Raw genomic sequence first — 14137 nt, forward strand, 5'->3', positions numbered from 1 at the left:
GGTGCCGTGCCGGCCGGGGTCGGGGCTGGGGCCGGGGTCGGGGTCGGGGCCGGGGCCGGAGCGTCTGCGGGGCCGGCGGCGGCGCTGGGCGAGGCGGCGGGGCCCGGGATCCCAGACGAGGCGGGCCTGGCCGGCGCCCGGCAGCTGCAGGAGGCGGCTGGCGACTCCGATGCGCCGCCCAAGAAGCGGCTACGGGCGGCCGAGACGGCCGAGGCGGCGGCGGCGGCGGCGGCGGCGGGCAGCGGGAAGCTGGAGGAGCGGCTCTACTCGGTTCTGTGCTGCACGGTCTGCCTGGACCTGCCCAAGGCCTCCGTGTACCAGGTAGGGCCGCCGGCCAGACCCGGCTCGGCTCCAGCCCCGCCGCGGCCGGCCCCCCGGCACCGCGTCTCCTCGGAGGCCAGGCCCGAGCCCTGGGGCCCAGAGGTGGGACTCTGGCGCCTGTTCGGAAGCTCCTCATTCTCGTCCTCTGGGAACTCTCCTGTTTCTTGCTCTGAACCTCCTTTTTTTCTCGTTGTGACTGCCCTTATTTCCTGATGGGAATCTCCTGTCTCCCACTTGGACGCCCCTTTTCTTTCCAGGTTCCCTTGTTGCCCCTTTCTCAGCAGCCCACCCTCAAGCTGACCCCAGAGAAAGCTGGCGACAGATGCCCGTGCTCCTCCCCACTTCTGAGCCTGTTCCGTGCAGCCCTGAGCTCCCTGGGCTCCGGGGGTCCCTGGTCTTTGCTCTTCCTCAAGTGTTTCTTCTCAGTTCTTTTGCAGACACCCCCCGCCCCAAACCTGTCCTCATGCTCGTCCCGTATCCCTTTACCCTTTGGTGTGGAAGAATCCCCTTCCCTTGTCACTTTTTTTTGGAAAAATGTTGAGAAGGGAGGGGCTCACCTCTTTGCCCCACCCCCACCCCTTCCCCTCATTCCTGGTCTGGATGAACTGCCCACATCAAGCCCCACAGCCTGGGTCTTTTCTCCGGTCCCAGCCCCCGCCCCCGCCCAATCCAGTGCTTTCTGGACGTGCTGTGCCTCAGGCTGGGCTCCTACCACATCCCACCTCACCCACACCAGGTCTGGCTTCCTAGGCTACCGGTGCTCCAGGAGGTCTGTCCTCTTCCCTTCTGTCTGAAGAGCCAGCCTGGTGGCCGGACTCAGAGTCCTTAACCCGCTCAGGGCTGCCAGAGAGGGTACTTAGCCCAGGGGGTCTCACTCGTGCACCCCGTAGCAGCAGGGTCACACTCTGGTCCCAGGGTCACTGCGCAGCGTTCTGCTTTCTCCGTTGTGTGTCTCTCTGCACGTCAACCCCCATCTCTGATTACCCCCCCACCCCCAGCCCCTTTGAGGAATGAAACAGGTACCCTGTCACCTTTCTTTGCATTTACAGGAGCTGGACATGGCCGATGGGGCCTTGTCCCCCTGCTTATGCTCAGAGTGAGGGCTGTGGTGCGAGGGCCATTTTTGTAGTAAACAGGGCAGGCTATTCTGAATTGCCATTTCCCCAACCTCTGGATCTCCAAATCCTTCCCGCTCCGGCATGAGTTTGCTTTGGAGGATCCCAGTGTGCCTGGGTGACGGAGGGAGAAGAGGCATTGGTGGGGAAGTGGGTTGAGTTCCTTGGGGAGAGGACACTGCCTTTCAACCCACCCTCCTGGGCTTTGGGAAGCTCCTGGCCAGAGGCCCTAGCTCAGGAGTACCACAGGCCTCCTGGCCCAGTGCAAATTGGGGTAGCGCTTCTCATAACCGCCTCAGCCTTGGGGGTGCACCTCAGGACTTGTCCTTTCTCTGGCCTTTTTGGCTTGCCCACGACCTTTTGATCCTCCCAAAAGCACTCTTCCTTCCTTGGGCCTTGAGTGAGAGTCTAGGAAGCCAAGCCAATGGTGGGGGGGGGTCCCAGGGGGATTAAGGGGTTCCTCATCTCTCCTCGTGTGAGTGGGCTGGAGATGGACCTGGCATGAAAACTGGCCATGTGGTGCCAGCTCTGGGTCCACTCAGCACAGAGAGCTGCATTTCTGCCTCTAGCCGGAGCCCCTGGTGACCGGGCCTCTGAGCCTGGCTGCTTCAAACCGGCCCGCACCGTGCTGGTAGCTGAGCTCTGGGCTGGCAGGAGGCAGGTGGCTGAGCAGCTCTGATGGGGAATGAAGGCTCTGGGCCACCTGGCCTGTGGCCTTCCCCGTGGCCTAGTGGGCTCTGCTCAGTGGCTTCCCTGGGAACGGGCCCGCTGAGTGAGGAGAGCCCACCAATGCTGAGCTGTGGGTTTTGGTACAAGCCCTCTGCCCCACCTTCATTCTTCCCAAGTGACACCCGGGTCTTGGCAGGGAGTTGATTCCCTCTCATCTCTAGAGGCTGGGAGAAAGCTTTAGAGCGTGTGATCAGTGGGAGAGCCCTTGGCCCTAGAAGGGTTGGCTGGAACTCTGCCACGGGTCAGAACTCGCTTTGGCTGCTGGAAGACCTGCCGTGTGATGGGGGCCCATGGGGCATGGATGCACAGCCGTGCCCACCCTGGAGCCTGGGGTGTGAGGTGCCCGAGGGAAGGCTCCTTGGTGGCTCCTTGCTGCGTGCAGTGGTCCGCATTACCCTCACAGCCACCCTGGATGGGGACATTTATTGGGGGGGGGATCGAGATGGGCCCGGAGGCCCACCCCATTGCCTGGTTGGCATCAGAGCTGGGTTTGCTCTCAGGATGATTTGGTCAAGGACAGCACAGGTTCCACATGAGCTGCCTTGAAATGAGGACGCAGAGCTCTGTGTGCCCCTGGTTGGGGCCCACTGCTTGCCAACGCTTCTGGGCCTGGGCTCAGCCCCTCCGCTTCTGCTGGCCTTCTTTGGTGAGTCACGCTGACGGGCTGTCTCTGGTGGACCTGCCTCAGGCATGTGGCATGTTTTGCTCTCTGTTCCTATAGGCAACGTTTTGCCTGACCCCACCAGGATACGTGGTTCGGGGCAAGCACCGGCAGTGCTCCGCATCTGAGGGCTGTTTCAGATGGTACCCAGTTCTGGGGTGAGGAGAAGAGCCAGTGACCGTGCTGAGCCCTGCACACTGTGCCTGGCACTGGGGCCACAGGGGCATCTCCATGGGCCTCTGGATGTGGCTGGGTACGCAGTAACTCGAGAGCTTGCTCTCCGGCTACCAGCCCCTGCCTCCGTGCCTCTGGGGAAGCCTGGGTGGTGGTGAGAGCAGACACAGGCTGCACGGTTAGGCTTGGTCACCTGCTCCCTGATCTGAGCCCCACAGTGTTGGCTCCGCCGTGGGTCCAGTACATCACACCACCTGGGTCGGGATTCTTGCTCTGGTGTCAGACCAGGGCACTCGTGCAAATGGTTCTCACCGTGACCTGCGTTAGGTCAGGTCAGGTCAGGGCTACAACTGGTATGGCAGGTGCTGGCTTTGATGTTCTCCGTGTGGGTGTTAGGTGTATTCTTGGTGACTGGCCTGACAAGGTGTGCAGCCACCTTCTAGGGTCCTGGGTGGGCACGGCAGCGGGCAACCAGCTAGGGGTAGGAGGGCCGGGGATGCAGCAGTGACGTGCACATAGGAGCTCTGTGTTGGAGCCGGCAACGGGCAGCTGTGCTGGCACCTGCTCTGAATGCAGCCCTGTGGCCCCAGGGCGATGTGAGCTGGGTCCTCTGCCTTCTTTGGGGGAAACACAGCCTCAGTGGGTGGTGCCTGGATCGTTGTAGCCGCAGCCTGATCCCTGACCCCATCTGGGACTCTCCTCCAGCCCTTCACACAGGGTGGACCTGGCCCTGACCCCGCTCGTGTCAGCTGAGGCCCTGAGCCGCAGACCAACATCTGGAGGGAGGGGCCGCAGAGTTCTCCCACCCCAACTTGGTTCTCAGCCAGGAAGGCTCCTGTGACCCCCACTGGGGTAGAGGAGTAGGCAGGGGGCCTTTATCACAGTATGTGGTACCAGCTGGCCTCTGGCCCCTGTGCCCACTGCTCCTGCCTCAGACCTGAGCCCTGCCCCTTCAGCCCATTGCTCTCCTGCCCCTGCTGCCTGGGTGCCCTCTCCCGTCCCTGCCCCTGCCCACTCCTGCTCCTCGTGGGCCCCACTGAGGCAGCACCCCTGCACCGAGGTCGTTTCCTCTCCCTGCTACAGGACGCCTGTCCCATCCCACCTGTCTGGGCACTTGACACCATCTGTCCTGTGGGAGGATTGAGGGTGTCCTGCTGCGCTTCCTGTCCCCGCCAGGACTCGGCTCAGCCCACTTGGCTTGGTTAGCTCGTTGGCAGCCATGTGGGTAAAAGGCCCAGGAAGCAGGGGTGGCTCCATCTCTGCTTGCGTCCTGGCCAATGTGGGTGCCCGCCTTGGGGAGCTTCCAAGTGCGCCGTCTTGGCATCTGTCGACCTGCCTGGTGCTGCAGACTCTGTTCGAGGTGATGTTTAAGGAATCTCCAATGGGGCTGCCCGCCCACATGGCCTGGGACCCTCTTCCCCAGCTCCAAGACTATGGCTGGCTCATGCTTTGAGAAAAAAGCTTTGAAAATATATTTGCTTAGCTATCCAAGACAAGGGCAGAGGGAAGAGCATGCTTCTGGTCTCTGACTAGATGCGAAATTGTGCTTTTTGTAGTGGTGGTTTGTCACTTGAGTTACCTTTTGATCCAGGCAGCACCTGGGCTCTGAGCAAGAGTCTGGCTGCAGGTTTGACGGCCCCCACCCAAGTCCCCAAGTCTCGGGGTGCTGTGACATCAGGAACTGCTGGCCCAGAACTTCAAACCCAAAACCTGGTGGAAGGTTGCAGTCCTGGCTTCCCCTGAGACACTTGTGTGTCTCAGACCCTGCATGGTCCCTTCCGGGCCCCTTGATGGAAGAGGTCAAGGAAACCTCAGGCCGAGTGTGCAGGGGTGTGTGGGGTGCCGTGAGGCCCTGCTGGGCCTGGTGAAGGGGGCCCTCCAGCTGGGCTGAGGGGCACTTTGGGGGTGGGTACCCTCCGCTGTGCTTTGGAGATGGGGCTGCTCACATGAGTCTGGGTGCTGAGCCTTCCTTTAGTGGTAAAGAGCGGAGTTGGGGGGCACCCCAGGGTTTGAGGGGACTGTGGACTCCAGGCCTAAAAGGCCTACTGATTGAGGACTTGGCCCCCAGAAGCTGGGGGGCATTTTCTAAGACCTGCTTTTGTCCCAAGGCCCAGGGGCCAGGGCTCCTCCTTAAGAGTCCGGACAGTTCCTTCAGCTCCCCCAGGGGGAAGCTGGTTCAGATAGAGGCCCCAGCCTGCATGGCCTGGGTGCACTGGGCAGGCAGGGGGAGGGGCTGCTGGGCGATGTCCTAGGGGCAGGGACAAATGCCCACTTTTGGGCCATTGCAGAGGGGCTTGGGCACAACTTGGTGGGGTTGGGGAACCCAGGGGTGAGAGAGGGAGAGTGGGTTTTGCTGAAATCACAGGCTTGTGCCTGGAGTCCTTCCTGAGGCTTCCGGGCAGGGGCTGCATGAGGTGCTAGCTGGGTTCTGCTGGGTGATGAGTGTGGTGCCAGGCATTAGTTCTCTGGGCACTGTGTGTCGCACTTGTGGTCCTATCCTACCTCTTCAGTGCGTAATAAGGCCAGTCCTGTCCTTGTTGCCTTTTTTTTTTTTTTTCAGCTGCACCATGTGGCATGCAGAATCTTAGTTCCCCGACCAGGGTTCGAACCCGTGCTCCCTGCAGTAGAAGCGCGGAGTCTTAAACACTGGACCGCCAGGGAAGTCCCGTCCCCTTGTTGTCTTTTTTTTTTTTTTTTTAATTTGGTTGGGCTGGGTCTTAGTTGTGGCAGGCGGGTCCTCAGTTGTGGTTTGTGGGCTCCTTAGTTGTGGCTCGCCAGCTCCTTAGTTGAAGCACGTGGGCTCCTTAGTTGCAGCTCGCAGTCTCCTTTGCTGTGGCATGCGAACTGTTAGTTGCAGCATGCATGTGGGATCTAGTTCCCTGACCCAGGCTCCCTGCGTTGGGAGCGCGGAGTCTTATCCACTGTGCTACCAGGGAAGTACCTCCCCGCCCCCTGTTGTCTTTTGTGCCTGAGAAAATTGAGGCCCAGAGAAGGATGTGACCAGCCTCAGAGCATACTGCTGGTGACCTGTGGGATCTGGCCAGCATCTGTCCTGGGAGGGCCTGAGAGGCCCTACAAGGTCCTGCGTCGTGGAGCCCCCTCTGTAGCCCTCCCTGTCTCTAGGGTCTTCCTGGCAGGTGGTGGGAAGGCAGCCCATCCTGGGCACTGCAGGAACTCCTTGGAACTGCCCAAGCTCTCGGGGGCTTGGCCCTGGCACGTAGCATGGGGCACTCTGACTGCCCTGGCTTGTGCTGTCTGTCAGAGGCTTGGCATATGGCCAACGCTGTGCTGAGCCCTCTGGGGCCCAGCTTCTGGATGGGCAAAATGGGGCAGGTACAGTCCAGCCCGACCACCGCAGAGGCCCTGGGCCAGGCCTGCGTGCAGAGTTTGGTCTTGCTCTGGAGGCTGAGGGGGAGCCTGGCTGGTGGGGAGGGCTCTGGAGCACGGTGACTCTCCTGCTGTGGACAGACTGCCTGGGCTGGGTAGGTGCTGGGGCCAAGGCTGGCCACCTGGGTCCACCGAGAGAGCGTACCTTGGGCAGCCGGTAAGGGACTAGCCACGTGTGGACGTTGGCTTGTCCCTTGGCAGGCCGGCAGCACTGGGAGCATCTTGCTGGTTAGCCGCATTCCGATTCAGAGCTGAGCTGTTAGGGCTAGAGGGGCAGTGCCGCCACCTCCCCAGAGCCCAACAGAGGGCAGGTGCCCTAGTACCTGAGCCTGTGTTGGGTCTGGAGGCTCCGGGGGGGTGGGGTGGGGACTGGTCCTGGAGGCTGGGAACCCCTGCGGCCCCCAGGTTCTGAGGAAAGGCCTGCCAGGGGGGTGCGCAGGTCACACCCTCTGCTCCAGAGCAGTGGGCTTTCCGGGCAGCGCTGGGAGTGAGCAGTCACACAGTTGGCAGCCTCGGGTCCCTCAGGACGTCCCAGGACTCCATCCCGAGTCTCGCCTGCAGGCCCACGCCCTGGCTGGGCCACCAGAGACAGGAGAAGCCAGCTGAGTTGGGCCCAGCAGTGGCTGTTGCTCTCTGCTGAGGCCGCGGGCCCTGCCTTGGGGCATGTAGAACTAGAGCTGGCCACACAGTAGTGTGGGGTCCCCAGGCCTTCCTGGCTTCTTCACTGGGGTGCTAGGCAGCGGCTGGGACTTCAGCAAGCCCAGTGCTGCCTTGTCTGGCCTCACTTCTGGGGGCCCTGCAGCTTCTTCCTCCTGTGACTGAGTGGTCAGGTTGCCATGTACTGCTTCCTCTCTGCCTTGTAGAAGCCATAGCGATCCTCTCTCTGGGGCTGTGGCACGGTGAAGCCAGAGGCCCTCTTGGGCTCAGGCCCTTGGCGGGGCTTTGAGAACACATGTGACCTGGGCTCTTGGTCTGGGCTTCCCACAGGGTGGCAGCAGCCTATGGTGCCGTGTCCCCCCACCCTCTCCTCCACTCATCGCGTCTCTGGCTTCTCCACTGACCCCGGGCAGTGGACGGGGCAGACTGCTTTTCCTCCCTGGCTGCTCTCGGGACCAGCCTCGCTCCACAACCCCCAGCCAGGCTGTGTGTCCAGAGCAGGTGCTGGCCGGCCCTTGCCAGTCTCCTCCTCGTCTCGCACATCTTAACTTTTGACCTGACTTAGAAATTAAGATTTGAGTGCAGCTGATCTAGGGTGTTTGTGTGGACCTGGATCCTGACTGAGGCCTTTGTCCCCGGCCCCACCATTGGTCCTCAGCACATAGGTCCCATCACTCACTGGACCCCAAGCACGACCCGCAGGCGCTAAGAGTTCACTCAGCCTCTTGCAGCCCTCAGCTCAGGGTGCACGGACCCCTGGTGTTTACCGAGGACCCCATCGTGTGCAGGCGTGGCTTGGCAGTGGCCATGTGAGTCCCTCTACCACACTGGATCCCAGTTGCAAAAGGGTCCTGGGCCCCAAGGAAGCCTGTGGAAGCACTGCCTGCCCACTTGCCCTCATCCACTGGGCGTCTCCCAATGGAGATAGGTGCCCTCGGCGGGGGGGGCCCACACTCCCACCACTGTTCCCCGGGCTCCAAGACTGCCGTGTCTGCCCTGGAGGACACAGCTTGTCTGCTCTTGCACCTCTGGTTCCCATGTGGGCCTCTCCTCCCCCAACCCCGTGAGCCCCTGCAGGCCCAGGCCCATAGCCTGCCATGTGTCTCAAGGGTACCAAGTGGGTGCTCAGGAGGTGTGTGGAGCCAGTGAGAGAGCCGAGGAAGCTGAGCCGGCAGCCCACTGTCCACACGCCAGGACCCCCGGCAGGGAGGGGCAGGTCGCCAACAGTATCGTCTGTTCCTTGGATCCACAGGCTCAGCCAGGGAGGGGCCTGGCTCCTAGGCCCAAAGCCAGCAACACTCCTGCAGGCACACGCTGCCCACGTGCCCTGTCCTGGGCCAAGTGGGCCTCCCCGCCAACCACGGCTCTGTGCCACCGGTCCTTGGGAAGGTCCCCTCCAGGTAGCCAGCCCCACTGGGCGGGTGGCAGCTGCCTGCTCACCTGTGCGGGCCCAGGAGGCTAGAGTGGCGGGGCCAGGCTGAGGGTGCAGCTGCCTCGGCATGGGCAGCTGGCCGAGAGCCCGCGTTCCGTGGGCGTCCCTGAATCAGGCCCTGTGGTGGAGTTTGGGGACAGTCTCCAGCCCCTGGATGGGAAAAGCCCCTGTGTGGCCCACCCAGTGCCCGCCGGTGGGCCACCACAGTGAAGAGCCCGAACCTCTGCTGCCAATGAGGGCCACCTTGAGACCCGCCCTCTCCATGGGGACCCTGCTGGCCGCGTGCACAGGGCTCCGGGAGGACAGCCTGGCCCTCCCTCGGGAGTGGGAGTGGCAGCCTGTGCTTGTCGGGCAGCAGCCTGCCCGCGGCCCCTGCACCGCAGCCCCTGGGAGGGGCCGGCAGTGGGGCGGGCGCGCATCTGCGCGGCCCCGCAGGTCCGTGAGCTTCATCTCCCTTTCCTTCTCCGCAGTGTACTAATGGGCACTTGATGTGCGCTGGCTGTTTTATCCACCTACTAGCAGATGCCCGGCTGAAGGAGGAGCAAGCCACGTGCCCCAACTGTCGTTGCGAGATCAGTAAGAGCCTCTGCTGCCGCAACCTGGCCGTGGAGAAGGCCGTGAGCGAGCTGCCCTCTGAGTGTGGCTTCTGCCTGTGCCAGTTCCCCCGCTCCCTCCTGGAGAGGCACCAGAAAGAGGAGTGCCAGGACAGGTAAGCACCTGGGCCGCCTGGCCTGCCTGCCGGGGGCTTGGCTCCACACACGCCGCCCGGTGGCGACCTCACAGGGCCGGGTTAGTGCAAAGCTGCTCAGGTCCCAGGCCGTGGAGGGGGCGGGCGGGAGGCTCCACAGACTCGGGGGCTTAGATCTGCAACTGGAAGCGTCTGAACATTATCCTGGCCCTCCAGGGTTCCTTGTGGCTGTGTGGTGGCTTCTTCCTTAGAGACTGTCCGTGGTGTCCCTGGGCCAGGAAAGTGTGGCCAGCACAGGGGCTCTGGGAGCACAGCGTGATGGTGGCACTAGCACCCCAATCCCCCCCTCCAGGGGGCCAGGCTGCCGAGCCTCCCCTGGAGTGAAGCCACGCGGGGCCCAGGACCGTTGTGGAGAGAGGCCCCATGGCAGTGGGTGCAGGGGGCGTGCACACGCACAGGTCACACATGCCCTGCTCCTTCTCAGGCTGTCACGCACTCTGACCCCTTCCTGAGGGCCGGCACGTGGGGAACATGTCCTTCAGGGAGCGGTCTGTGTGAGCAGGGCTGGTTGGAGACCCACTGGCACAGCCACCTTCCATGGGGCGCGGGTGTGACCGCAGGGCTCACCTCCTCCCCAGGGTGACGCAGTGCAAGTACAAGCGTATCGGCTGCCCATGGCACGGCCCTTTCCACGAGCTGACAGTGCACGAGGCCGCGTGTGCCCACCCAACCAAGACGGGCAATGAGCTGATGGAGATCCTGGACGAGATGGACCAGAGCCACCGCAAGGAGATGCAGCTCTACAACAGCATCTTTAGCCTGCTCAGCTTCGAGAAGATCGGCTACACAGGTGAGGCGCCCTGCTGCCTGCTGCATGCCACACAGGTTGGGGGTGGGGCCGGCGGCCGGGAGCCAGGGGAGCCATGGGGTCTGGGCAGTGGCACAGGCTGCACCAGATGGCCAGGCTCTGGACAAGCTCCTGGTGAATGGGAGGACACCTAAGGGAGAAGAGGGGCCGGAGGCTGAGCTGGGGAGGGGCCGGGCAGGACCCTGGGGGCACCTGCATGGCTCTCACAGAGGCCCTTCCCACCTGTCTTCCCCACCCCGGCCCTGCTACCCCAGCAAAGTGGTGTCCTCACCGTGTGGGGCTGCACAACCTTGGGACAGTCGGGGTCTAACCGGAAGGTGGGCGTGTCTTGGGGGGGTCTGGGAGCTGAGGGCCTGCCCTGCGGAGCCAGGGGCAAGAAGAGCACTCGTCATGGCAGGTCCTACCTGCAGGCGGTTACTGCAGTGGCCACGGGCTTCCTGAGGCCAGCGAGAAGATGGTCAGGGCCGGGGCTCCAGAACGAGCTGAGGGTGCCCGACTCAAACTGCTGGGAGTGGATGCCCAGGGATGGGCAGGCTGGACTGCGCCCAGGCCCACTGGATCTCTCGGGCTCTCCTGGCCGCCGCCACTGCCTTTGGACACTCTGGGGAGCAGAGCCTGGTCTAGACACAGAGAATAGCAAGAAGGCCCTGCTGTCGCTGGAGCTGCCGGGGGTACTCTGGCCCTATGCTGCCCGGCCCACACCAGGCGGCCGGCTCAGAGCGTCAGGGGCAGTCACGGGCAGCCAGTCAGACTGTGCCACCTGGACCGGGCCTGGCTATAGGTGGGGGCCTGCGGAGGCCGGGGTCTCAGCCCGAGAAGACCGTGGCCGCTGGGCAGTCGTAGCCTCAGCTGCCCCGGTGGGCACTGTGTCACAAACAGTCCAGGCCAGGCCTGGAGAGTCTGGGTGGACCGAGGCGTCGTGACTGCAGCCGTGGCCGGGCAGGGAGGACTGGCCGCCTCTGTGGAGGGACTCGCCAGCCGTGGCCCACGGGCTCTGCCGAGAGAACTGTGTGACGGCAGTCGCCCACTGACCGACGGGCCCTTCGGCCGGCCGGCAGAGCCCAGCTCCAGCCACGCGATGGCGCTCTGCCTCGAGGCCCAACACACCAGCCCGGCCGTCGGCTTTTCTGGCAGCTGTGTATCGGAACCAATAAAGTACACTTGTTCACAGAACTGCATCCTGTCTGTGTGTCTGCTTACCCCGGCCCCCTGGGCGGGGCCTCTCCCTCTGCTGGGCCCTGGGGAAGGGTGAGGAGGGAGGCCTCACCTGACCTGGGGGTCAGGTGGGGCTGGCCGTTCACCTCTCGCAGCCTCTGGACTCTGCCGCTAACGCGTGTCACTTCTGTTCGTAGTTGTTTCCCCAAAGCTTGCGTGCGCCTCCGTTTGCCATAATTGCGTTTGATTTGCCTTGTGACAAGTAGAGCCCGCTGTGTCCTGGTAAGTTGCCTTCCTCCCTGGCCGAGCCCGTGTCCCCGGCCGGCTGGGAAGGCGCTGCCCCTGGCCCTGCCTGCTCTGACCGCCGGCTCCCCGGCCTGTCTGTCTCCACAGAGGTCCAGTTCCGGCCGTACCGCACGGACGACTTCATTACGCGCCTGTACTACGAGACGCCGCGGTTCACGGTGCTGAACCAGACGTGGGTCCTAAAGGCGCGCGTGAACGACTCGGAGCGCAACCCCAACCTGTCGTGCAAGCGCACGCTGTCCTTCCAGCTCCTCCTCAAGAGCAAGGTGACGGCGCCCCTGGAGTGCTCTTTCCTGCTGCTCAAGGGCCCGTACGACGACGTGAAGATCAGCCCTGTCATCTACCACTTTGTCTTCACCAACGAGAGCAACGAGACGGACTACGTGCCGCTGCCCATCGTCGACTCCGTGGAGTGCAACAAGCTGCTGGCTGCCAAGAACATCAACCTGCGGCTCTTCCTGTTCCAAATACAGAAGTAGGCAGCCCCGTGGCACTGCCCACGCCTGCCCGGCAGCGGCCTCACGGCGCCATCGCCCATCTCAGCCAAGGAGAAGGAACAGAAGCGAACACTGGGACGTCTGCATGCGTGTGCGAAGGTGGGAGCGCCCCCCTCGCCCTCTGCCCCACCTCCCCTGTCCCGGGCGCTGGAGGCCGGGCCACCGCAGAGGAGACGCTGCTCCGGGACCCAAGGGGCGCGGCGCAGCACGGCAGCCTGGCCCCGGCCCCTACTGCGCAGCGGGCCACATGCCTGCTCTGGGCCGCACATGGGGCTGCGCACGGCCCCTGGGCCGGGCTCGGGGGCGCTGACCTCAGACGGCATATTTGATTGCAATTAAAAAGGCACCCTTGTTTCCTACTTTCTGTTTTGTTCGAGGGGAAGGCGTGGCTGTAATTGGACAGAATGGGGTCTTCCGTTTGGCCGAGGGTCAGAGCCCGCCCATCCCTGTGACTGCACCTTCATGTGCCCCGCCCCAGGAGAGACTTGGAGTTGCTGCCCCCTCTGTCACAGGCCTGGGCAGGGGAACGGGCGGGGTCGGGGCTCTCACTAGCCCAGCACATCCCACCCCCGGCTGCTCCAGGGAGGCAGGACTTGGCCACCAGGGCTCAGCAGACTTTTCGGAATGCAGGGTGATTTTCTGTCTCTTCCCAGGGAAAAAATTAAACCCTTTACAGGCTCTTGTACAAGTTATGCAAATTTAGCAAGAGAGAATCTATCTTCTGTATTCAGCCTTAAGGACTCAGTGTCCCCAGGCTGTGAGGAGAGTTCTGGGGTCTGCCGGCGGTGAGCAATCCTGGCTGTGTGAGGGTCTGAGTGGTCCAGCTGCCCCCATGCTGCTCTCAGGGACCAGCTGCTGGCCCTGCATCCAGGGCTCTGCATGGAAATCAGCGCTGGGCAGTGCGGTTTCTCACCCGAGGGAGGTGGGCCCCCCGAGGTCCTGCAGTCCTGCCCCAGAGCTGCGGTGAGCAGGCCCAAGTGCAGGCCTCACAGCGGGAAGGAGCCCTGCCTGGGGATCCCGGGACCCTGGGGCCTACTGGGAAAGGGAGAGCTCGGGGCCCTGCTTAGGAGACAAGGCTCTTCTGCAATAGTTTCTCGTTGCTTCAATACCAAAGAACTGTTTGCTTCGCCCCCAGCCAGGCCCACCCCGTGCTCAGAGCAGCCCCTGCCGGCCTGGCCCCCTACTGCCCAGGCCCTGCAGGCTCAGTGGGCAGGGCCCCCCTGGCCTATATCTGGGGGCTCCTTTCTCTCCTGGCCCTCGAGGTGGGGAGCTGAGAAGGGGAGTGAAGGAGCTATGGGGTACAGCTCGAGCCTCAGCCAGTTCCTAGTGGACGAAGCAGCCCTCCCAGGCTGGCAGGTCCCCTCTTCCCCACCCAGCGCATGGGGCTGGCGGGGGTCCCATCCTACAAGGCCGACTCAGCCTGGCTTGCCCTCCACAAAGAAAGACCCCACCCCAGCCCCAGCCCATCCTTGTGGGCATCTGACCCAGGCACACCCTGGTGTTGTCCCACTGCCCTCAGGGGCTGCCCCTGCCTGCCTGTGGGCGCAGAGGATGACATTCACGTCAACACGGGCCAGGTCTCCTGTGCATGGATGGCGCCCTGTCACCCTGTTGGGTCTCTTGGGGATGGACACCCTCTCTGTCGATTCCAAAGTGACCATATTGTGAGTGGGGCCAGGACAGGGGTGGGTTTGCCTGGTCTGTGTGTGTCTGGGTGCCTGTGTGAGATTGAGGAAGCAGAGGGGCGGGCCCCCGGCAGCTCTCCTGGGTGGGGCAGGTGAAGGTGTGTGGCTGCCACAGAGGGCCAGGCAGGAGAAGGGCAAAGCCAGGGCTGGGCTAGCAGACCTGTTGGGGGGGTGGGTGGGTACCAGAGGGGCTGGGCTCTGCGGCACCAGGATCAGAGTTCCAGCTGCTGGAACACACAGCTGGGGGCACATGGCCCTCGAGTTCCAAATGCCCAAGTGAGTGCGTGGGAGTGGGTTGGCACCCAGGCAAGGCCCTCCCTGTAAGGGTGTGGGTGGGTCTGGGGGGGCCCAAGAAGACTGCTAGTCCACCAACACGGCCCCGCCCTGTGACAGTCATCTCAGCAGCTGAGCCTTACAGCCAGGTGGAGCCAGGCACTTCTGGGACTTTGCAGTGCGCTCTTG

At 63.3% G+C, this 14137-nt stretch overlaps 1 protein-coding gene across 1 annotated transcript; it reads left to right on the forward strand.

Moving 5' to 3' along the window:
- On the forward strand, nt 1–13814 carry LOC114884522 (cysteine and histidine-rich protein 1; the record flags this gene model as incomplete). The annotated part of the gene is made up of 4 exons (XM_029203510.1): nt 1–321; nt 8947–9185; nt 9803–10014; nt 11581–13814. Coding segments are annotated over 4 exons (1164 nt in total), but the record flags the coding sequence as incomplete, so codon positions are not given.
- Nucleotides 13815–14137: the final 323 nt, after the last annotated feature.

Source organism: Monodon monoceros, unplaced genomic scaffold (assembly GCF_005190385.1).
Source record: "Monodon monoceros isolate NGI ecotype Baffin Bay Population unplaced genomic scaffold, NGI_Narwhal_1 Super_Scaffold_5, whole genome shotgun sequence".
In the NCBI taxonomy this organism is placed as follows: Eukaryota; Metazoa; Chordata; class Mammalia; order Artiodactyla; family Monodontidae; genus Monodon; species Monodon monoceros.